Source organism: Onychomys torridus, chromosome 13 (genome assembly GCF_903995425.1).
Source record: "Onychomys torridus chromosome 13, mOncTor1.1, whole genome shotgun sequence".
NCBI classification, from domain to species: Eukaryota; Metazoa; Chordata; class Mammalia; order Rodentia; family Cricetidae; genus Onychomys; species Onychomys torridus.
The window spans coordinates 3,690,041-3,714,551 of NC_050455.1; the positions used below are offsets into that span (position 1 = coordinate 3,690,041).

At 44.6% G+C, this 24,511-nt stretch overlaps 1 protein-coding gene across 3 annotated transcripts in view; it reads right to left on the reverse strand.

Moving 5' to 3' along the window:
* Positions 1–13,551, reverse strand: part of Osbpl1a (oxysterol binding protein like 1A) — a 187,322-nt gene extending 173,771 nt beyond the window's left edge. Inside the window, exons 1-3 of one of the 3 annotated variants that reach the window (XM_036204247.1) lie at positions 13,343–13,551; positions 5,049–5,171; positions 719–804 (exon numbers count right to left, since the gene is read on the reverse strand). In XM_036204247.1, the coding sequence (XP_036060140.1) occupies positions 719–804; positions 5,049–5,169 (207 nt within the window). In that variant the 5' untranslated portion in view covers positions 5,170–5,171; positions 13,343–13,551. The remainder of the gene's footprint in view (positions 1–718; positions 805–5,048; positions 5,172–13,342) is intronic. The other 2 variants (XM_036204246.1, XM_036204248.1) reach the window with 2 other exon arrangements.
* Between the last annotated feature and the right edge of the window lie 10,960 nt (positions 13,552–24,511).

A 24,511-nucleotide genomic window follows, 5' to 3' on the forward strand; every position in this document is an offset into this window, starting at 1 on the left:
AAACATGAAAACTTTAAATAGCGTCCACACATTAGTAAATACACATACACACACAAATAACTAACTAAATAAATAAATACAATTCCTAACTGCTTTAAAAATTAAAATAATTTAACATTGTTTTTTGTTACATTGTTGTTTGATTCACAGCTAAAGCACACAGGTTTCCTAAAAGGCAAAATCTACCAGACAAGCCAAGTGCAAGACTTTTCTTTAAAGGCCTGTGCAGCTGCACTCCACTCTAGCAGTAGTATCTGGACCGCAGAGTATCTCCTCTAGCGTCAATATGTAAGTGTTCACATTGAAAGATGCCAGAGCTCAAATGCACAAACATGATATAATCCAATTTCAAAAATGCCCCTAGGAAATGTCAGGAAGGACATTTGAGACCTCAGTTCTCATTAGGTCTTCTCTGAGATTATGATGTCATTTTTATTTAGGATGTGCTTTGCTTCTTTTCCATAACTTTCATGCTTGCAAAGCTGAAAATTATCTTTACTAAACCCCTACTTCGCCATTTTTAAAAAACCAGTAATATAAAGCTGAGATTTAAAACTGGAATTATAGCGCATTAGACTCGCCCGTTGTGTGCGTAGCAAAGGAAGACTATGTGTAAGGATGTGTGGCTGCCTTAGCACCCTCCTGTGCTCAGTACTTTCTCAAGGCTTTCATCACATGACCCCATAGTATTACAGTCAATAAAAAGACATAAATAGACCTTCAACAGATCCTGGACCACTTGCTTATGTCCAAAATAGCATGCCAGATGAAGAGGTGTCCAGCCCAAATTAGACTTACTTCTTCCTAAAAACGGGGGGAAAGGTATCTTTAGATATTATTTAGGCAGTTTTCAACGAACTGGGTTTCTTTCTATTGAGGTACCATAGCCTACATGTCTCCTGTAACTGCTGAGAGACCAGACACGTTCCCACAGTAAGAACCGCAAACGTGCGATGGATACCACCTGAGGACTCGCCACCTCCATTCCCGCTGGCTCTAAGAGTCCAGTCTGGATCCAACCTGCCCTACTTTGCAGCACTGGGGAGAAAGGCTGAAGAACTCAAGGGGGTGCAGAGCCCTTCTGAGAGGTACCTTCCAGAGTGTTCCCACAGCAGCTACCACACTGCTCACCCTGACAGGACTTACGAGAGAGTCTTTGACTTCAGATACAGTCTTAGTTAATGAGATCGGGTTTCCAGAGTGCTGGAGAGCACAGCCAGAAAACCAAAACCAGTGTTAAAACTATCAGATCCCAAAGAGCAATGCCGAGACAGGCATTAACACAGCGGCAGAAGCTAAAGCTGTGTAAGTCAGCTAAGCAAACAAGATAAAGGACAGTCTAATGGGCTTTCAGCGGAGACGGCTCTAAAAGCTTACTAGAAGTCTAGCCCAGGCTACAGAAATGACACCCTGTCAAACACCCAAAGCCAACAGCTAGAGGATGTAGCTGAGCTCCAGAGCCCACGGTGTACCGCTGCTCCTGGATTTCTAGTTCTGAACCCACACAGTCTGCAGCCACCACCCCGAGGGCCTGTACCTATCCCCATTTACCAACTGCTGCATCTGTGCTTCTCCTAAGTGTCCTGTGAACACCTCAGGCTATTTACTGAGCGCCTCCTTTGCCTTCTCTTCTGCAGGAAAACGTAGCTTTTCCCAGAATGACCCCAACTTCCTCAGGTAGAGGCCCCTCATTCAGAAACATCCACAGCACCTCGCCAAGTAGAAGCCATGCGTTGAGCCCCTACATCAAAAGTCTGCTGCTGGCCCTGATCAAGAAATGTTCCACTCATGTAACAAGCCCTTCTTTGAGCCACAGCTCCAGCAAATGCTTTCCCTGCGGCCTGCCAAGCCTCCTAGCAAATCATAATGTTGCCAACAGTCATTCTTTATATTGAACACCATCCTAGGGGACACCCTGGTCATCCAAGTTCCCTGTTTCTCACTTCACTTCAGTTACGTCGTTTTACTGCATTTATTTACTGTGTGTGTGAATGTGTGCCTGCATGTGTGTGTGCGTGTGTAGACTTACATATCATAGCACACGTGTAGAAAACAACCTGCAGGAGTCAGTTCTCTTCTTTCTTCCCATCGCATTGGCTCCAGGAATCAACCTGGATTGTCAGGCGTGGCAGCAAACAACTTTACCCCCTTGGTAACTCCCACCACCACCCCCTTTTGAAACTTTTGAGCTCATGTGTCCCAGGATGGCCTCAAAGGTGGCCTTTCTTCCAATCCCCCTGCTTCCATCTCCCTGTGCTAAGATTACAGACATGCACTACCATGCTCTGTTCATGTAGGGCTGAGAATAAAACCTGTTATAAAACATGCTATACAGCTTCCACCAAGTGAACTACATCCATAGCCTGCTCCCATCACTTCCTGTGAACTGCATCTACGCTCAGTACCAAGTAGCCACTGTCAGAGCCAACCCCTGGTTCCACCACAATCATAGAATGCCACTCCCACAACGCTACAAGCTGCAAAAATATATAGCACAGGATTTCAGCTGATTGTGACAAAGCTAATACCTGGAAGAAGCCAAAGGCCTTCCAGAGGTCAAGCTGAGGCTCCAGGAGCCTTGGTGATATTTGGCTTTTGATTATCAGCTGCTTCCTGCTATGAGTTTCCTGTGTGCTATTGTAGCTTTTCCATCATTTATTGGGCACCATTCCCCCTCTACTAAAGGAATATTCTAAGATATATATATATATATATATCTGACAGCTATGCACAGCCAGAACACCAGTTCAAGCCTTCCTGTAATTATTGTCATTGGCAGCATCCGGCCAGGACCATCCCCAGAGGGATGAAAGTACCTTATCAGAGATACCTCTGTACTCTCTAAGAACAGACTTAAACATCCAAGGCCAAACAAAACAACACCTATCTCCTAGGTCAGGAGGATAGCTTTATTTCTTATGCAGTTTAGGGTGAGACCCTCCTTTCTTATACAGCCTTACTAATAGACCCCTAACTTCTTACCTAACCACTTCTAGGAATATAGACTGAGCACATAGGTCCCCCTTTTGATATACTAACTGATCATTAGCTCTCTATTGACCTCCTCCTTTACCACTCCCCTTTGGGATTATAAAAGAAAGCCTGGTGGTCACTGCCTGAGGAAAATTCTTACCTGCCTTTAAGGCCCTGTAAGAATTCAAGCCTGATGACCTTGCTCTGCGAGAGGATTGCTATTGCCTGGGTTTATAACTGGATTCCTGAGAGACTTAGGGAGAACTGAGAAAGTCAGAGAACTGAGAGGTAGAAGGAGAGAGGATTTTTGAAGAGAGAACTTGAAGACAGACAGAGAAGAGACAAGAGAATGGAAGAACTAGATGGGTAAGAACTGGAGAGGAACGTACTGAGATAGGGAAGAACTGGATTGAAGGGCTAAAAGAGAGGACTAGAGGAACAAGATGGAAGATGAGGAAGAGCCGGATGGGGAAGAACAAGATGAGAGAGAAGGAAGTGGGGGAGGAGCTGAGACGAGAAGGAACTAGATGGATGAGAACCTAGCTGGGGCAGAACTCAGATGAGAGAATTAAGATAGCACTTAGAGGTCAGCAGATAAATGCAGAGAAATCAGGCAGGAAAGGAGCTGGGCGTGAGAGCAGACTAGAAGCTGTGTAGAGAGAACTGACTCAGAAGAATACAGTGTGTGGACTAAGGAGTTTCGTGTACATAGTAGATTCATTTCATTTCTTCAAAGATTAATTATCAGCTAGTTGTAGATTCTTTCCAGACCCTGGGAGGGGACTATCGAGGGGCTGGACCCCCTTAGTCTCGTTACCAAACTCAAATCCCCAGCTTGTTTATGCAGGTCAGCCCATCGACTCTTTCATCACTTCTCACACATGGAACTAGCCCCCCTTCACTAACTCTGGCATATACATTGAGCCCTAACATCTTTATCATCCTTATCTATGTCACAGTTGCCTTGAAAATCCCCCAAAGCCTGGTAAATACACTCACTCAGTTTTTCCCTAAGTATAGCCAGGTTTATAGGCAATAGTGAAGAAAAATCAAAAGCACCCTGAGGAGCTGTGGCACCACAAAGTCAAGCCCCACAGTTTGGCTTGGGGTCCTTCTTATAATGCCTGTCTGAAGAGTCTCTCCTACCTCCAACATCTCTGAATCCTTAGCTGCCAACATCTCTTACCTACCTCGGTACCGCTAGCAATGACTTCACCTTTCAGCATCACAGCAAAACCAGCTCTCACAGAACTTCTGGACCTTTCCAGCAACACAATCCACCCCTATGGTGCCTGCTTCCACACCCACTCCTTAACTACCCCCACAGTGCCTGCTCCCAGATCTACTCCTTAACTACCCCCTCTGATCACATGAACTAATTTAATACAACCCCTCTCATAATCATGTATTTTATTAGTTCTGTTTATCCTTTTCTTCTCTAGCTTCACTTGGCTAAGTCCCATGTGGTCTTTCATTTATCCCTAAGTTTATTTCTAAGTAGCTACTCCTTCAAACTTCAGTTACAGATCTTCCCCTATAAACCCACAAACCCAAGCAGATACAGATCCTCTGCTATGGACCCCCACACCCGAGCTTCCACACCCAGGCACCTGTCCCTCTGCTATGGACCCCCACACCCGAGCTTCCACCCCCCAGCACCTGTTTTGTAGTGGACACTAGCCTGGTCTGTTCATCTAGACTAATCTCAACAAGGACAGGGAACTTGTCTGTCTCTCCCAACACAACCACAATACTTTACACACTGGGCAAACAGTAATCACCCAAACTTGTTGGCTCAGCTATGGTTTCTAAGAAAAATAAACATTATCAGAGAATGCACACTTGGGCTCACCCTTGTAACTTGTAAGGTTTAAGAGCCATAAAAATTCCCAGAATGGACCTCAATTCTCCGCCCTAGACAGTGTAAGTAAAGACATTTCACACAGTATCGTGGGGACTTCTTCCAAGGAAAAGGGAGTGAGATTGACCACGGGCAAGATCAGAAATTAAACACATGATGCAGTAGTGGGGACTTGAAAGAAAAAGCTAGAAACAAGCAAGCATTGGGAGCTCACCCTTACAATCGATGGCCGCAATCACTTCAGTCCGCTCCATGGCTTCCAGTAGCTTCCTCACTTCTTCAGTGTTGCCATTTCTGGCATGATGGAGAAGCTGTTGTTCTGCTTCTGTGTTCATTTCTAGATTAAAAAATAAAAGTAGGGCTATGATCTAGCAGCATAATGAGCTTGTAGCTGTTCCCTGCTAATGCAAAAGGGGGAAGAATCATTTCATTTGCAGCTCAGGAGAGACACAAATTGTTTTTCAGGGCCAGAAAGAAAAAAAATTAGAGATAAGGACATAAAGACCCTGGAGTGCTAATTGATTTTTCCCTCTTATACATCCTTACCTAGCTCCAAACTAAATATAAAAAGTCATAGCCAAATATATTTGTCAAAATGGGCAAATGTTAAAAATAGCCATTCTCAGAAGAAATATTCATTTCAGTCTTATCAGTAAATAAACAAAACACATTTTTTCCCACCAGCTAAAAACAACAACAACAAAAGAAAAACCTGAGCATGCCTAGTGCTGGTGACACAGGCAGGAATGTGTACCCCTGCAGCAATGTACACCACCTTCCACCCGCTACAAAGGAAGAGGCAACTACTCTGCAGTATCAAATCTACTCCAAAGTCCTGATGTAACATTTACTTCGAGAAACTGTTTCAGAGCTCTGTCCTTCAGACACACAGAGACTTGTGTTTTTAGCATCTTCATAGCTGCACTACTTGCAACGCTGGAAAAATAAGATACATGCCCATGTCCATCAAAAGGGAGCTGGTCAAATGAAGCCTAGAGATGCTAAGAAAGGGTCTCTGGCTGGAAGACAGTGATGAGACTGGAGGGCACTTTCAAACTTGGCAGCCTATGCAGAGAAGCCAGATGCCCAGCCCTCTGGCCTTAATAGTGGCAACATTCCTAATAGTGGCAAGCCAGGGACAACCTTCAGCAGATACAGCTAGTCCATCCCTCTAAGACACAGGCTCTCAGCAAATGACCAAGATGAGCCTTACACAAACTGGAAATGACAGCTGCCACCCTGCTCAGTTTCCAGTCAGCTATTTCCCTGCTCTTCAATGGGAGCCAATTACCAAGGGCAAGACAGCTAAACAAAGCTTCTAAAATATGAAAGAGGCCAAAACCAAACAAGGAAGAAAAGCAGTCAGAGAAGACAGAGTATTTAGATAAAAAAGCTTTAAAATTAAAATTAATATATTTATAATATAATATAAAAATTACAATATTTTATTTTTAAAATAATGGGAAAAAATAACATTAAAAATTAAAACCAGTAAAAATAAAGAGCTCAACAGCAGAGTTGGGAAATAAAGCGAAGGTATATCCGAAAACAACAACGTTAGAAAGTAAAGCCAGGCAGGGTGGCACAGGCCTGTAATCCCAGCACTCAGAATGCTGAGGCAGGAGCACTGCTGCAAGCTCCCAGGCCAGGCTCAGCTACATAGTGAGTTAAAGGCCAGCATGGGACACACAGAGAAACCCTACCAAGAAAAACTTGGACTGGTGGAACTGAAGGGGTAGCTGAGAACCCAACAATTTTTTTTAAATTTCTGGTCTATGGACAAGTGATCCCCATGTGGTGGTGTGAATGATCATGGCCCGCACAGGCTCGTATGTTTGAATGTTTGGTTCCCCAGTTAGTGGAACTGTTTGGGAAGGGTTAAGAGGAGTGGCCTTGGTGGAGGAGGTGTGGCTCTGTAGGAGGAAATTGCATTTTTGGGGGTGAGCTTCAGGGTTTCAAAAGCCTGAATCAGCAAAGGAAAATTCTTTTGAACTTCCAGAGAGGGAAAGACTCCAATGATAAAGGAGCAGGAATCAGAATTACTGACTTTTCAAATGCAAAATGAGCAGCTAAGAAATAATAAATGCCTTGAAGTTCCGGAGGAAAATCACTGCCAATCTCAAATTCCACAACTAGCTAATCAAAAGTACAAGTCAAATAAGACAGGCAGAGAGGAGCTTGGGCTCCAAGGCAGGACCTGTCACCTGCTAACTCTACCAGAGTCATGCCACCAGTCCAGCTGTGCTTCCAGATGTGCATGCAGAGCGGTGCTTAGAAAACTAATGAGGTCATGTCCTCAATTTCATAAGGCTTGTCCAAGGTAGACAGGGACACAGGAAACAGATGAGAAGTTAACCCCTTGTGGTAGGAATTAAGTGAAAGGTAGCTGCAGACCTGGCCTATATCTTCTCTGGATTGTCTGAGTCTGTCTAGACTATACATTCACATCCCTGTTTCCATATTCTGCTGCCAGGAGAACTCATTCACCTCCCAAAACATGTTCTGTTTCTACCTAAACCCAAGAACTAGAGCTCAGAGAGCAGAAGAAAATGGCATTGGCCTTCGACTCCCAACAGTCAGGCCCCAATCATGCTGCCTAATGTTAGAGCTGATCCACTCACCAGGAAAGCTCACTCACAGCCTCCAACACTGACTTCCCTTTGAAAGAACTCTAAATTCTCAGCAGACAATCCCACTCTCATTGGGAGACTTACTTGCAGACAAAACACTTTCCTGGTGTTTGAGCCAAAGGAAAGAGACAAACTGTCCCTGAATGGCACTGGTCAGATGGATTTGAGCCATATTTTATCCTGAATGTTGTATTTTTCCACCATCTTGTTTTATGAACAGATTTCTGCTGCTCTTTTTGAAGAATTTTCACTTTTTTGTCATTACTGTGTGCCTGTGTATGCAGGGGTGGGGTGGGGACTCACATGGAGGTCAGCTTTGTGGAATTGGTTTTATCTTCCTTTAAGTGGATTCTGAGGTTTGAATTTGGTCATCAAGCAAGCACCTTTACACACTGACCCATCTCACAAGCCTCAAGTTTAGATTTCTTAATGAGATTCTGAACAACCATGAAAATGTTACCAACTAGATAAACATTTTACTTTAAACACTGGGAGACTGCAGTGATTCTCCCTTATGTTTCCTTGTTGCAAACTCATCTTAAGGGGCTTCTAATTTTAATTTATTTTTGTAGAAAACCTATTTATAGTTTGTCTCTTAAATACTGTAATTAAAAACAGTGACCGGCTGGGCGATGGTGGCGCACACCTGTAATCCCAGCACTCGGGAGGCAGAGGCAGGTGGATCTCTGAGTTCGAGGCCAGCCTGGTGTACAGAGCTAGTCCAGGGCAGGCTCCAAAGCTACAGAGAAACCCTGTCTCAAAAAACAAAACAACAACAACAAAAAAACTAAAACAGTGACCATACAAACAGTAGGTCACTAAATCTTCACTTACTTTAGTAAATTCTGGGCCCCAACAATTCTGAGACTCAAATGCATAGCTTAAAGAGCAATCATGAATTGTAAAATTTAGTCAGGAGTGTATTTTATTTTCTTTGAGACAAGGTCTTACTGTGTAGTCCTAGCTGTCCTTGAACTTGCTCTGTAGACCAGGCTGACCTCAAGCTCACAGAGATCTACCTACTTCTGCCTCCAGAGTGCTGGGTTTGATGGCATTCACACCATGCCAGGCCAAGGATCTATTCTTTTACAATTTAAATTTCAAAATTTTTAAAATTCCAGAGTTAAAAAATCTAAGTCTAGGAGACCACAAGATCCAGCAACTCGGAATGAAGGGTACCAAACAGGCACTTGTATACTCCTGTGTATAGCAGTGTACTCACAATATCCAAGTGACAATTAAAAAAATGTGAGACACATGCAACAGAATACAATTCAGCCCTTAAGAAGGTTCTCTGGGGGCTGGAGAGATGGTTCAGAAGATGTTTTCTACCTTCCGGAGGACCCAACTTTGGTTTCCAGCACTTGCACGGCAGCTCTCAACCATCCTTAATTTCCATTACATGAGATCTGAAACTTTCTTTTGGCCTCTTAGGGCACCAGGTACACATGCATAGTACACACATACAGGTAGACCAAACAGCCATACACATAATAAAATAAGTCTAAAAAAAACCTTTCTTCTGGCATGTGCTAAAACACAGATAAACCTTAAAAACATCTTGCTAAATGACAGCAGCCAAGCACAAAAGAACAACCATGGATGATTTCACTTAACCAAGGCAGGCAGCACAGTGCAATTCAGAGGCAGGAAGCGGAGCTGCACACGGTGATGTACAACACTCAGGAAGATGAAGCAGGAGGCTCACAGACTTGGAGCTAAGGAAACCTGGTCTCCAAAAGTAAAGTTTTAAACAGGGAGGTGGTAGTGCACACCTTTAATCCCAGCACTCGGGAAGCAGAGGCAGGCAGACCTCTGTGAGTTCAAGGCCAGCCTGGTCTACAGAACAAGTTCCAGGATGGCCAGGACAGTTACACAAAGAAGCCCTATCTCAAAATAGGGGGCGGAAAAAAAGTAAAGTTTTAAAAGTAAATTTTTAAAAAAGTTATAGTTGCTAGTAGCTAAGAGGAAGCAACAACTGCCAAGAAATTGCTCACTGGGTCTGGAGTTTCAGTTCAGAGGACCCAAAATTCCACAGGTGGATGAAGAAGCCTAGTTATCCAAAACATCATTAAGGCTGTAGGACATGGCTACAGGCAAAGCATTTGCCCAACACATCCAAGGCTCTATCTAGATTTAGTCCCCAGCACCACAAAGGAAACACACACACACACACACACACACACACACACACACACAAGTAGGTATTTATTTTATGATTGGATATCAACAGGCCAATATGATACTTTAACTACATTATAAAAATTTCAACAATGGGAAAAATTAAATGTGTTATAAGCAAATATACATAGAAACTAAAGCTTAAAAGGTATGTTAAGAAAACTGCTTAACTGCATTCCAAAGTGGTCAGCTGCTTAATGGGACTTGTCCCCATGTTATGTTCTGTTACTATAAGGATAGTATTAAAAATCACTATGTAAAAGGCATAGAAATGGTAAGAATTTCTGCTTTTATTCCTATTTGTTCCCAAGCAATTGATAAACTTGCTCACACACACACATTTTTTACAATCATGACATTTGCAATGATCCAAGCAACTAGACGCATTTTTGTTTTTAGAAACTTAACAATGGTAAGAGATTCTAGCTAATCTAACACTGACTTTGTGGTTGAAAAGCCAAAACACAAGAAATTAAAATTATTTGCCAAATGGATGACATCAGAACCACAACCATAATCCAGAAGCTCCGATGCAGGGGTGAGATAATGCAATCTATTTCATAAACTTCAGGTCAGTGTCTAAACTAAAAGCCATGGGTCATTGTTCCCATGTGAACGCTGAAGAAGAGGAATCTGAATTTTAAGCTTTATTAATCAAACATTTCTAAAACATGGCAATTTAAAGAAAGCAACAATTTTTAAGAGTATTTTGAGTTAAAGATAAAGCTGCTTAACTTTTCATGTAGCAAACATTTTCCTCTAACTTCCTGGGTAAGTGGGTGCCCTGGTGATGAGCATTGTTCTTCTGAAAGAGAAGCTGACTATGCTCTTGTCACACGACACGTTACAAACCACTGAAATCATGTCATCACGTCAAACCCTCGGGCAAGCTGCTATTCTCTTAATACTTAGCATTTTAATCACCTTCTGTCTGTTAGTCACAGCTTACACTTAATGCCACACAGAAAATAAGGCCTAATAGCTGGGCATTTATCATTGCATATAAATTCAGTTGAAAGGCTTACTGCTGATGAACACTAACTCAGTGTCACAGCATTCCTTGACAACACTGTTTCAACTCTGTGCTACATTTGATTTTCTATCTAGGAGGAAGCTTCCTGCACCTTGACTTCAGCTTCAACTTGGAAGATTCAGAAAAGTATCAGCTAGTGTTTCAAACCAGCTGGGTCTACAGACACTGGCACAGGACTACAGACACTGGCACAGGAAAGTCTCAAACTAGACAAATATTTTCATAATAACAATACTAACAAGGAAGTTGATGGAATTGTATTTTTAATACACATTTTTGAACCTTAGACAAGATGAATTTCAATTTCTCCCAATTTATTTCATACTTGGAAAATAGAATTAAAATCATGTAATACTGATGCATCACAGTTTATACACTATAGAAATTTCTCTTTAAAGAGAAGTTTTGAGGGAAAAGCATCTGGCATTTGCCCAGGATAGCTTGCAATTCCTGAGTGCAGGGGGTCCTCCTGACTCAGCACTGGGAGTGGTTTCAACTAGAAGCCTGTGACACCTTTAAAGGGGAAGTAAACACAAAGCACGCTTGTGGTTTACTCTCCAATGGCACATGATGAGAAATGTACAGTCACAGACCACTTTCTTGTATAACATCATGACTTCCTACTCGTGGGTTAATGAATGGGAAAACTCAAATGGAGTAACCTAGTAAATCACCTATTTCTTACACCAACCCTTCCTACAGACCCTTCAGACTGTCAGCATCAGGTCAGCTTTTCGAGAAAAACCTCGAAAAGTCCAGCCAACCTGACCACTTCAGATAAAAGACGTGACAGCCCAAATCATAAATACACCCTGTGCAGAGTGTGTAACACACCTTTTCCCGGTGTGTATGATATGTGTGGCATGTTCGTGTGTCTAACTGTGTACACAGCACATGTGTGACAACTTCTGGTGTCTCTCCTGGCCTTCTACCTTGTTTGCTCGAGTTAGGGTCTCCTGTTTACCATTGTCTCTAACAGCAGGAGTGTCACAAAAACGTGCAGGGATCCTCCTGCCATGCTGTGCCAGCACTGGGTTTACAGACTGATGTGTCCCCAGAGTTCAGGTCCTCACAACACCAAGCAGTTTACCCACCACTTAGCATCTCCCCAGCCTTTTCTGGAACTTCCTTAGACGCCAATAACTACACCGAAAACTCTATGTACTCTTTGTAGGAACATCAAAGAATTTACAACACCATCAACAAAATGCTGGTTAAAACAGACTCAGTTTAAGAGAACTGACCAAATTCTAGACCTTCAAACTTCTCACCAGCAGGAGCTATCCAATTCTCTCTCCTCTGTATGTTACCAGTCAATTTCTATCTTCTACTGACTTTTTTTCTGTGAGCACTTTTGAAGCCAGCTGCTTACTGTGTCAACATGTAAGACATTGTCACCAAGTCAAGTAGTAAGTACAATCTTGCAGTCCCAGCACTATGGAGAATGACAGACATTCAATGCTAGCTGGAAATGATATCTTCTTGAAAATAAAACAAAAATTGCCACAACAGAGCTCCAGCTGAAATCACACAGTTCTTAGTCAAATCAACAAGAGAAAATTTGTAATTTAATGGACACTGCATTGCACAACCCCTCAAAAGAAACTGACTGTCCTTTTACATACTGGTTCCTTACGTAACAGTATCATTTCCCTTTAATAGAATACAGGAGAAAGGAAGCTTTTTAGAGCAATCCTGCCTGGCTATTCACAGGTGTACAAACTGCTAGACTAACACCCCGCAGGCACCAGGGACTGGGAGTAGCCAACCAACACACACCCCTGCTGATGCACAATGAACACTCAACAAGTGTGTCACTGAACTACTATTTCAGATAATGCCGCTCAGTTTCCGGGAGTTAACTCTTACTCTGATTATCGCTGCCAAACACTGTTGGGAGCTACTTTGCCCGAGGATAAACTTTGAAAGTGTTACTGACCTCTTTCTGTGTAGATGGTACATAGGGCTCATCTAGCAATTTAGAATTAGAGTATCAAAAGAAAGTAACTTTGTAGCTATCCCATAATTACAGATGCTTACAATTTCATCCGAGGAACTTAACATTTTTATTAACCATGGTGCAGGGAAAAAAAAAAATCACAGGGTCAGCATGTTAACACTGACGACCCTCAACCCAGTCAACAATTTCCCAAAGCTGAAGTGAGTCTGTTTTTTCAGGAAAGACATCATTGACTGCAAAGCTAGGTCAATTCCATTATCAAGCAGCCTTACAAATCAAACAGCTACTCGGCAGCATTCAAACAGCTTTGTCTAACTTACTAGCAGACGCTGAGCAATTCAATTTCACAATGCTGCCTACTTAAAAACACCCGACAGCTGAAAACTCCAAGCAGGAACACGGTCCAATGGCTCCCGCGGATCTCTGGGGCCACCGACCAAGCGCATCCTCCCCGCTTCAGTGCAGCTGCGGCCATTCGATTGCTAAATCGCCTTTGCTGCCCTCGGGGTTTGTGGCGGCGGTCAGGCGGAACGTGGGGCAATGGTCTCACGCACGACGCGTGACTTCTATTGTCAATCACTCCTCCGGCTGGAAGGCAACTACAACTTAGGACGCGCGCTCCTGGGTCGCTCGCAGCCCAGGCGCCCTCCGCCGAGACCCCGGGGCTCCGGGGCCCGTCACGCTCCGCCCCGAGCCACACTGACCTGCGCGCTCGCGGGCCCCGCTCCTGAGGCGGCTTCCTCCACAGGCCGGACCGCGCCCACCGGGCGGCCGTCACCCACGCGGGCCGCTCTCACGAGGACGCCCCAGGAACCCCGAGAGGGAACCGTGCGGAAGCCGAGGAACCGCGGCTCCGGAGCCAAGCAGGCCTGGGATCGCGCGCGCCGGGATGGTTGGCGCCCGGCCCGGCACGTGACCTGGGGCCACGCCCCCTAGACCACGCCTCTTGACGGGCCGGGACTAACTGGCCGCCTCCGCTAGGGGGCGGAGTCTCCGCTCTCTTCCCGCCATTCTCCTAAAGTAGCTGAGGGCCAGACCTGGGGCGGGAAGGGGGAAGGCAGCGTGGACACCGAACAAAGTAACAGTGGGCTAGTACTGTGAAGCCTCCTTATTAAACATTCATTTCCTGGGAGTGCAGGCCTATATTTTAAATTTTTATTTTGATTGCTACTAGACCCATGTAAACTTAATCGGCAGTATAAGTTATCCACACCTACCTCTTCGTTCTCACACTTCAGAGACTGGCCTACGGACATAAACACTGTAGCTAGGGATGCGTGAAGGATGCATAGAAAATAAGATTTTACAAATTTCCCTCCGCTTCTCCTCATGAAATAATCTCTGATAAAGAGCACATACCTTTTCACACCCGTGTGTCTGACCGGTCAAGCCAGAGGACTTACCACACAGTCTATAAACAAGGTTCAAACTCATATAATTACATCTTTAAAAAAGATTCATATATAAACTCAAAACACTTTAAAAAAATAAAAAGCCTGCTAACATCTCAACTTTTAAAAGTTTGCAAAGGGATTTAACAAACATTTGAAAAGAGCTGCAGTTCTTGAAGTCCATTCAGGTCTAGAAACTCGTACTGAGAACCTGTTATAGGGAGGTCCTATTAGACTGAGTGTGGCACATCACATGTGACTGTGGCATGTGACGGGTCTTTACAAATGATGTCTTTGGAGAACACAAGCAACCTGTTCTGCAAGCTTACATCTTTTCCTAATAAAACAGGCACTAACTACTGCAATGTCTCAGGTGCAGAATCTAGGATAACTACCACAGTTATATTTGTCTAGAAGAAACCCTGGGGCTTTAAGAAAAAATACTGGGCCATTTTATCATGCCAACATTTCATGTGGAGACTTAACCACACTCACTACAGCTAGGACAGCAACATCAGACTGAAGCAATGATTCTACCCAAGTCCAGCTTGGTAAAGCAATGGCTTGGACTTAGAGGAGCTTAGCTAAGGATTACTTACAGAAATGTGAATGACCATAAAACAGCCACGTCACAAAAAAGTCTCAATCCATCATAGATGACAATTTCCTCTGTGGTACATAGACTATTACACTCAGGCAACCATCTGCCCTCTACATACTCGAGCAATGTCTGATATTACATGCAGCTGGGGCAGAATCACATATGGCTACATGCAGCTGGGGCAGAGTCCCACACAGCTAGCAGGAAAGTGTAGGAAGAGAGGTGGAGCCTCAGATGAGCATCTAATGACTGTCCTCATCATCTTTGAGGGGTCTCTCGAAGGTGGTCTCAGCTTCTCTGATTAAGATGGTAATGGATGTTCTGAGGACACAGGTCTACAACACAACTTCACAGCCAAAATAAAAAGTGACCATTGAAATAATTTCCCACATGACTCCATGAGAACCTTCATTCTCACTGTGAGGGCTTGCTGCCGTGAGTTCATTGGAGTGTCCACTTAGAAATCCCCTCTTCAGTTTGTGAATGAAAAAATGGTCTCTAGCCCATGGCAGGGTGAAGCACTCTTTGCAGGACCACTAATTGCACTGTATTTTTACAAGTCTTTCTGGTCTTTGTATGAACAAAGGAGGAACTTGCTACTTACGTAAGTTCCTGTTCTGTTGCTGTGCTAAGACACTATGGCCAAAGCAGCTCATGGAGAAAGATTTAATTTGGGCTTATGGTTCCAGAGGGTTAGAGCCATGGTGGTGGGGACTCTGCTTTGCATGGCAGCAGGCATGGTGACTAGAGAACAAGCTGAGAGCAGGGGAACTAGACATGGTGGGAGTCTTTTTGCTCCTAAAGCCTGCCCTTAGTGACAAGACCATCCCTCCTATATGTCCCCAAACTGGGGTCAAACACATGGACCCATCAGGTGACATTCTCCTTTCAACCAACGTCACTCTTCTAGAGGACTGAGTTACATTCCCAGGTCAGGTGACTCATCCACCTATGATACCAGCTCCAGAGGCTCTGAAGCTCCCTTCTGAGTTTGTGGTTACTTACCTGCCCTCACATGTTCACAGAAACACACATTTAAACATAACCTTTAAAAAATAAAAATAAATATTTTTTAAAGCTGGGAAGAGATACAGCCTCGTCATTTTTTTATTGGACAGACAAAACATCCCACAATGAAAATGTGATAGAATCCACTATTCCGGAACATCATGGTTCTGTGAAACTTTCTGCAGTGATGGGATGGTTTTGTCTTGTCCAGTCGGGAGCCGCCAGCCATAGGGAGCTACAAAACAAGGAAATGCAGCTTGTGTGATGGGATTTTATTTTAGGTTTAAACTCACACATCCTCTTATTGAAATTGCCATTTCAGACATACAAATTCCATAAGTACAGTCACCATTTTGTCCCTAATTGTAACTCACCCTATTTTGAGAAGCATCTGTCAGTTATACACCCTCTAAACTCAACAGATAAATGTCTCCCTTCACGTCCCACTCTGGGAACTCGGACAGGCAGGCATTTAACTTTCATATCATAACCCTCTCAGCAATTTGTGTTAGACTGCGGATGCATCCATATGGGAACCGGAAGCTGTGGAGAGGTGGGAAAGGAACCAGAGCGCAGCTGCTCATGGGTGTGCCGTCCCTTGCTTACTTGGCCCAGACTGAAAAGTGAACCACAAAACCTGAGAGCAGGATAGGTTTCATCAGAATTGGCATTGTAGACAGAATTGGTTTCAGCCAGGACTCACCTTGGGTTCTTCGGTTTGACTGAAGCCCCTTAGAATGCTTCTCTACCATGATCCTTCCTCCTGCATCCCTACGTGTCTTTCCAGAACAGGAGTCTCCTCAGAATCCACTCCCTAAGCTTGAGTCCTCTTTGTTTTGCCTTAAACACTGCAGAATGCACCTGATATGTTGCGTGTTTTAAAAATGTACCCCTGATGCCAATGTGCCTTTGAAACTCGGCAGGAACATGCTAAAGACTTAAGTCTTATTAAAAGGAGGGTACTGTGGACTGAGGCCTCAGGGAGGGCTTTAGGTAATCACGGCCTGGAATGCTGAAAAGTAAGTCACATGTCATCTGGTAAATCTAGATAAATGGTTGACTTGGGAGAAATTAACCTCCCCAATGCCTCATATTAAAGCCTTCCTAGTTAATGTTAACTTCAAACCACCAAAACTAAGGTCCTGGGAGACGGGGAGACTTTCTCCCTTAGAAGATGATGTTTCTTTTGTTTTACCATTGTCCCAGTTTATTTAATAACTGAGAGAAGCTAGCAAAGCGCCTTTAACCCCAGAACTCTGGGAACAGAGGCAGGCAGAACTCTGTGAATTTTAGGCCAGCCTAGTCTATATAGTGAGTTTCAAGCCAGGCAATACTGCATAGTGAGACCCTGTTTTAAAAAGATATATCAATTAGATATCTAATTGTTTGAGCCTGGACTTAATTCTGAACCTGTCTCTTTCCCTGGGGTTGTCACACAGGTGTCTCAGTGACCACTTCCCACCAAGGATTGATATTGTTGGCTGCCAACACAGAAAGTCCAGAAAAGACCCTATATGTAACAGTACTTTCTTGTCGGGACCACCAGCCCACAAATAATGACATTGAGACTTATTATTAATTATGAAGGTTTGGCCATTAGCTCAGGCTTGTCCCAGTAACTCTCATAACTTAAATTAACCTGCTTTTATTAATTCTCCCACATGGCTCAGTTATCTCTACTCTGTACCATATGTCTGACCTCTTTAGTGTCTCCCTGGCATCTTACTGGTCTAATCCAAGTGCCTAGATTCCTCCTCCTCTTCCTCTCTCTCCAGAAATCCCACCTATCCTGTCCTGCCTAGCTATTGGCCATTCAGCTCTTTATTACACCAGTCACAGCAATACATCTTCACAGAGTACAAATACCCCACAAGACTTATATCTGTAGGCTTTCTTGGTGGCAAGTTAGGAGTATAGCACTAACTTAAGTGAATCAGGAGTGTCATTACTAAGGAGCTTATCTGAAGAGGCTTAACTAGGGTGTTTCTTCAGATATGAGAAAGAACTAGTCTCCAGACTTTCCCGGGTACCATTCCTAAGGAAAATGCATCCCAACTTTAACTCTTTTCTTTTCCATGAGAGGAGGGAGGGGGTGGCAGACTTTTCACATGAGCCTGAGGTCCCTGGATGATATTTCCAGCCTTGTTCTTAGCCTCTGCTCTCAGTCATCACAAGTACAACTGGTTTTTCCAGCTGTAACTGCATGGTGAGCAGTGTGAGTAACAGCTGCCTAGCGCTTCTCTGCGCCCTCAGAAGTCTGTCTGATCATTGATCTCGTCTGTTTGTCACACGGGGTCTCATCTAGTCCACTCCTGATGTAGCTGAGGATGACCAGAATCCTATACCAATACTGAGATTCCATGCATGTGCCACCACACCTAGCCTATGCAGTTCTAGGAACTGAAGCCAGAGCTGTGTGAATGTTGGGCACTACTCTACCAACTGGGCTACACCCCCAAGTGCACAGCTCCCTGCTGAGACTTCCTTCTAGGAGCTCTTGTCTTAGCCTAGCAGAAGGGGCAGTATCAGGGCCTGTCAAAATGCCTCCTTATTAGTATTAACAAAGATGTGGTGGGTGTGCTCTGCCCAACAGAAAAGTCACCGGGATTTCACTCTTGGACATTTGGCTGTATTTCTCAGAGTACAAAGTGTAGTCATTAGCCAGAGTAAGTGTGCAAAGTCACAGAGAAAGAAGTCAGCAGAGAAAGCAGAAGTCAGGGACAGCACAAGGAGAAGATGACCAGGGCAGCAAAAGCAAGAGCAGGGAGAATGACATTGTGGTGTGGAAACCTGGGGCAGAGGGCTCATAATGTGGTGGCCACAGCTACATCTCTACAACCTGCCACAGCACCTGGATGGCTCTCAGTTTATTTCTCTGTATTTTGGCAAGTAAAGTCTACACATTGCCAGGTATAACTTGAGTGCCTCTCTACTCTGTGAGCCAAAATATAGCTTAACATACCATTATTAAACTGCTTTCACGGTTTCATCTACCCCACTGTTAAGCTCTAACAGACCTGTTGAAAACTCTCTTTTCTGGAGCCATCTTGTGATGCTTAATCTTTTTTTTTTTTTTTTTTTGGTTTTTCGAGGCAGGGTTTCTCTGTGTAGCTTTGTGCCTTTCCTGGAACTCTGTAGCCCAGGCTGGCCTCGAACTCATAGAGATCCGCCTGCCTTTGCCTCCCAAGTGCTGGGATTAAAGGCATGTGCCACTGCCACCCAGCTTGATGCTTAATCTTGTCCACTTGCTGGGACTTAGACTCACCCACAAGATGAAGCTCTGGGAGGATGATTGCAGCAAGGTTTAACTGAAGGAGAAGACCCGCCCTCAATGTGAGTGGCACTACCCATGGACTGGGGGCCCAGGAGGACTAAAAAGGAGGAAGTAGAGAGGAGAGCCCTGTCCACCTCTCTTCTTCCTGACTGTGGATGTAAGTGACCATCTGCCTCATGTGCTCCCACCATGCTTCCTCCCCATGATGACCTGGGTCCTCAGTCTGTGAGCCAGAATAAAGACTTCTCATGTGTGTCGTCACAGAATCAAGAAAATGGGTGAAGGCACATTGCCACTGAGCCTGACAACCTGATCCCTGTAACACACATGATGGATGGAGAGAACCAACTCCTGCGAGTTGTGCTCTGACCTTCACATATGCACAGTGGTGTACACACACATCCATACATACACACTAAATAAGTAATAAAAAACAAAAAGCAACCGATACATGCTGCTTTCTCCACTGTCTCTTCTGTATTTTGTTATTATAAGGGTTCTCCAATACACCTCTTTCCCAGTTCTCAGTGGTGGCCCCTGGTATGTAGTACAGCCAGGTCAAAGGAGTCACTCTGGATGAGTTGCTGTAGCATGTGATTCTACTTTAGTCACTGTAGTAGTCACCAAGACCTAGGAAGAGTGTTGCATGGGCCAGTCTTTGGCCTGAATGTAAAGGCCAAGACAGTCACAGATTCATGGATCTTAGATCTGGAAGAGTCATGAGAACTCATCCAGTCCTCAAACCAGATAGGTCTCAACCACGGTTTGAATAGGTTTCCCCAAGGCTGGGGCTGGGAGGTTTCAAAGTTGCCAGGTCACTATATCCCATTACAGACCAAAGGGGTCTTTTAGAATCATTACTGTTAGATGGTCCGCTTAGTATGGTGGTTCTTGACCCTCCTAATGCTTCGCCCCTTTAATGTGGTTCCTCATAGGGGATGGGAGGGTGGGGTCGGGGAGAAGGCGGGGGGGGGGGAGCAAGAGGAGGGGTGAGAGGGGCATCTGTGGCTGGTATGTAAAATGAATAAAATCTTTTTTAAATAAAAAATATGGGGGCTGGGGATTTAGCTCAGTGGTAGAGCACTCACCTAGCAAGCACAAGGGTTCGATCCTCAGCTCAAAAAAAAAAAAAAAAAAAAGAAAAGAAAAATGTGCCGGGCGGTGGTGGCGCATGCCTTTAATCCCAGCACTCGGGAGGCAGAGCCAGGCGGATCTCTGTGAGTTGGAGGCCAGCCTGGGCTACCAAGTGAGTTCTAGGAAAGGTGCAAAGCTACACAGAGAAACCCTGTCTCACAAAACAAAACAAAAATAAAAAAAAAATATGGTTCTTCATGTTATGGTGACCCCCAACATAAAATTATTTTCATTGCTATTTCATAACTTTAATTTTGCTACACTTATAAGTTGTAAAGTAAATATCTGATATGCAAACCTTGTGACCACCCCCACTCTCACCTCCCCACAAGGGGTCATAACCCACAGGTTGAGAACTACTGTTTTAGTGGTTGAGGAGATGGCTGAGTTTGTGTAGTGTTTACCCCCTGTCTTAATTAAGGTGTTTCTATTGCTGAGAAGAGACACCATGACCATGGCAACTCTTAAAAAGGAAAATGTTTAATTGAGGTGGTGGCTTACAGTTCTGAGGCTCTACCCATTGTCATCATGGCAGGAGCATGGCAGCATGCAGGCAGACATAGTGCTGGAGAAGGAGCTGAGAGTCCTACATCTTGCAGGCAACAGGAAGTGGACTGAGACACTGGGCAGTATCCTAAAAATAGGTGACCTCAAAGCCCGCCCCCACAGTGGCACACTTCCTCCAACAAAGTCATACCCACTCCCACAAAGCCACACCTCCTAATAGTGCCACTCCTCATGAGCTGATGGGGGCTATTACCTTCAAACCACCACACCTGCCAAGCAAGGGGGACTGAGTTCAATGCCCAGCATCCACATAAAAAATTGCGAGTTGTGTGTTCATTTGTAATCCAGGCGCTGGGAAGAGTTAGGCAAGTTCCCTGGAGCTCACTGGCCAGACAGCCAAACCAAATCAGAGAGTTTCAGGTTCAGCGAGATGCTATCTCAAAAGATAAGGTGGAGACTGATAGAGGAAGACGCCTGACAGTGACCTCTGACCTCCACGTGCCTGTGTACATACATGTACACACACAAGAAATGCTAAAAAGAAAAAGAAGTTTGTCTTACTGAAGTAAATGCTCGCTCCACAGGCCTCTTCCCATGAGTTTTCATTGTGCAAATAGAAACATTCCCTCCAGGAAGGGGCCAGAGTACCTCCTGGGACTCGGAAGGTAAACAAAAGGTCACAGGTCTTGGAAAACAAAACTTGGAAGGTTCCTGGGGGCTCCTCCCCAACAGAGGCTGTGGGTGGAGACGCGGGCCACCCTCCGAGACTTCACCATGGCAGTGGGCTTTTCCAGGACGCAGCTGCCCCGAGTCACCCCCGCTCCTGTGAGCACGCCCACCCGCACCCCTGTCAGTGACCCCAGTAAAACCCTCAGTGGTTATTGCTGCAATCCTCACTCTGGTCTGCCCTGGGCTCCCTTTCGGGTGTAGGTTGCGTCACCTCAGGCAAAGGCCGAGACACAAGAGCTATCGTGGCCACCACCCCCCCCCCCGGAGGGGGGGCTTGCCATTTCAAGCCATCTTTGTGTGGCAACTGGTCGTTCCGTTCTTGTATGCAGTTAGTACTTTTTCTATTATACCTGACTGCCAGAAAAGAGCCTCCAGCCATTTCTATGGAACCAGGGACTGTGGAGAAGGCTGAGTGAGTAAGCGTGTTTCACTGAAACTGCCCAGTATTTCTGGTCTCTCTGCTGCCCTCTGGTGGTAACCGATTTTATCTCAATTTCTAGAGAAGGCGAGGATGACAGACAAGGGGCAGGGAAAATGAAGGGTAGGAGATCACTAAAGGAAAGATGGGAAGAATGGCGGGTAAAGGCTGATCTGGGCGGAGAAACTGCCATCCATCCTTAACTCATTCAGTTTTCAATTGATATAGTAATAGACACCTGTGAAGGTGTTACTTGTTGATAGATGAAAGATAAATTTGCCAATAATCCTCCTTTGCAAGACTTAATCTAATGCACGTAAGACAAAAACCTTTAAGTCAGAAAGTATACTGGATGATGGAGAAGATGGAAAAGAATTTTTAGGCTAACGAAAGGCTTAGCTGGAAAAAGCACTTGATGACTACCCCATCACGGCCTGCATTCCATCCAGAATTCACGTAATGACAGAAAGAGAGAACTAACTAACTTACAAAGTTGTCCTCTGACCTCCACACTCACACACAGGATGATAATCAATAAAATAAAAATTAAAAAAAATAATTTTTAAGCTATAAAAGAAGTGCTTGTATGGGGCTGGAGAGATAGCTCAGCAGTTAAGGGTTCTTGGTCAGAATTCCATTATCAGCATCAGGATCTGATGGCCTCTTCCAGCCTCCCCTGGCATGCACACACACACACACACACACACACACACACACACACACGAGAGAGAGAGAGAGAGAGAGAGAGAGAGAGAGAGAGATACACATACACACATACACATAAATTAAAATTTATATATATACAAATATATAGTATTTGTATATATACAAGGTTTCTCTATGTAGTTCTGGATGCCCCTGGAACTCATTATGTAGACCAGGCTGGCTTCAAACTCACAGTGATCCAACTGCTTCTGCCTCCTGAGTGCTGAGATTAAAGGTGAGGACCACCATATCTGGCTTAAAATATCTCTTTAATAAAAATGTTATTTTATGGGCATGGGTATTTGCCTGCATGTCTGTGCACAACATGTGCAGTGCCCACAGGAGCCAGAAGAGGGCATTGATACTCTCGGGCTGAAGTTACAGGCAGTTGTAAGCCAGCATGTGGGTGTAGGAACTCAAACTTGGTGCTCTGGAAGAGCGAAAGGGCTCTTAACCAATGAGTATTCTCTCAAGCCCCAAATTTAAAAAAACAAAACAAACTTTTTTTTAAGTGTTTATAAGTGGGCTCCCTCAGAGGGCCATAGTGAAAGCCTGGCAGAGAAGGTGGCTTCGGAAGGTGAGACACTGAATCATTCAGGAAGACGTAGAAATGCTCAATGGAAAGACATGCTGAGTCTCAGGAAGGAGTTTCCTCAGCCCTCCTAGGGTTCCTGTCCCAAAATAAAACAAAGATAGGCTAGTGGGAGAAGAGCATACTAAATTTACTTAATCAAATCTGTGCATTACACAGTAACACTCAGAAATGAACTACTTGGAGCAAACTATTTCCGTGGTTAGTTACTGTTGTTTGTCTTGTCTTGTGTGGGTGTGGTATTAGAGATCGAGCTCAGGGTCTTGCTCATATAGGCAAGCTCTCGAACAGCCGGCTTATGCTTACAGGTGCCGTGACAAGTGAATAATGTGACTGGATAAAGAAGGTTCATCTGGTGGCGACTGACTAAGGGGAACCCTGCAAGGTCATGTGCTCAGGCTCTTCGTGGTCTGTCTGGGTGGCATTCCCCTACTCCATGCAGAACAGAGGTCTTATGACCAATATCAAACAATAATCAGAAACTGTCTTCCTAGCCAAGTCCTACACAGAAAGGCAAGAGAAAGTTAGGTAATATTTCTAAGTTTTATGTCTGACTTTGGGAAGAAGGGTTCTAGTTTCTATGTTCTGCCTTGGGGAGGAAGGCAGCAGGAGAGAGATAGAAGGACATGAGGAAAATGTTTCTTCTGAGCCCATTCCTTCAGTTCACAGCACTCCACAGACCAAGGGTTCCTGTGGTCTGAGTCTTCACACGAGCAAGTAAAATATGGTGCACAAACTGGCAAAGGAGGGGGAGGGGAGCGGGTAGACACAGAAACTGGAAGTGAGTTCTGTACATGGGAGACCACACCACACATGCCTGGACAAAGTGTGTACTGAGCCCTCAGGAAGACTCAGCCATCTAGTCAGTTGAGAGCCAAGGACAGATGGTGGTGGGTAGAGAAGTAATTGAGATTTCCAAGTATGGGCAACGAGCATAAAGTTCCAAGGTGAGGACTAGAATATGAAGTTGAGATTAGTCATGTAGAAGCAACTCGAAAGCTGTGAGGCTTGTAGGAAACAGGCAGAAATGGTGTGGAGGAAATGGGTCAATGCCGAGTTTGATTCTGTCTCCTCTCAAAGCACTGACTTCACTCTTGGAGCCGGAATCTGACATCTCCCCTCCACATTCAGTAGATTGCTTTACTTCCAAAGCCATTAGATGAGAGCCTCCAAATTTCTTACCATCATGCCAACAAACTCACCAGCTCCCACACCTCCTGTTGGAGAGAAAAAGGGACCCTCCTACCTAAGACCAGAGCCCCAGCTGATATGCACAATCAAGGCCTCCTTCTGTTTCTGCCAGCCCTCTCTCTCCCATACTTGAAAATGCTATTGAAATACATAAACATCCTTGAACTGTCAGGTAGCTCTGTTTTCCTTTGTTCTTCTAGACTTAACCGTGAAAGAGTAGTCTGCACTGGCTCTCTTATTTCCCCTTTAACCTCCCTACTCTGGCTCTGCTCCCACTGCACCATCAAAACTGCTCCTCCTGGAGAAAGCAATGGATTCCTCCT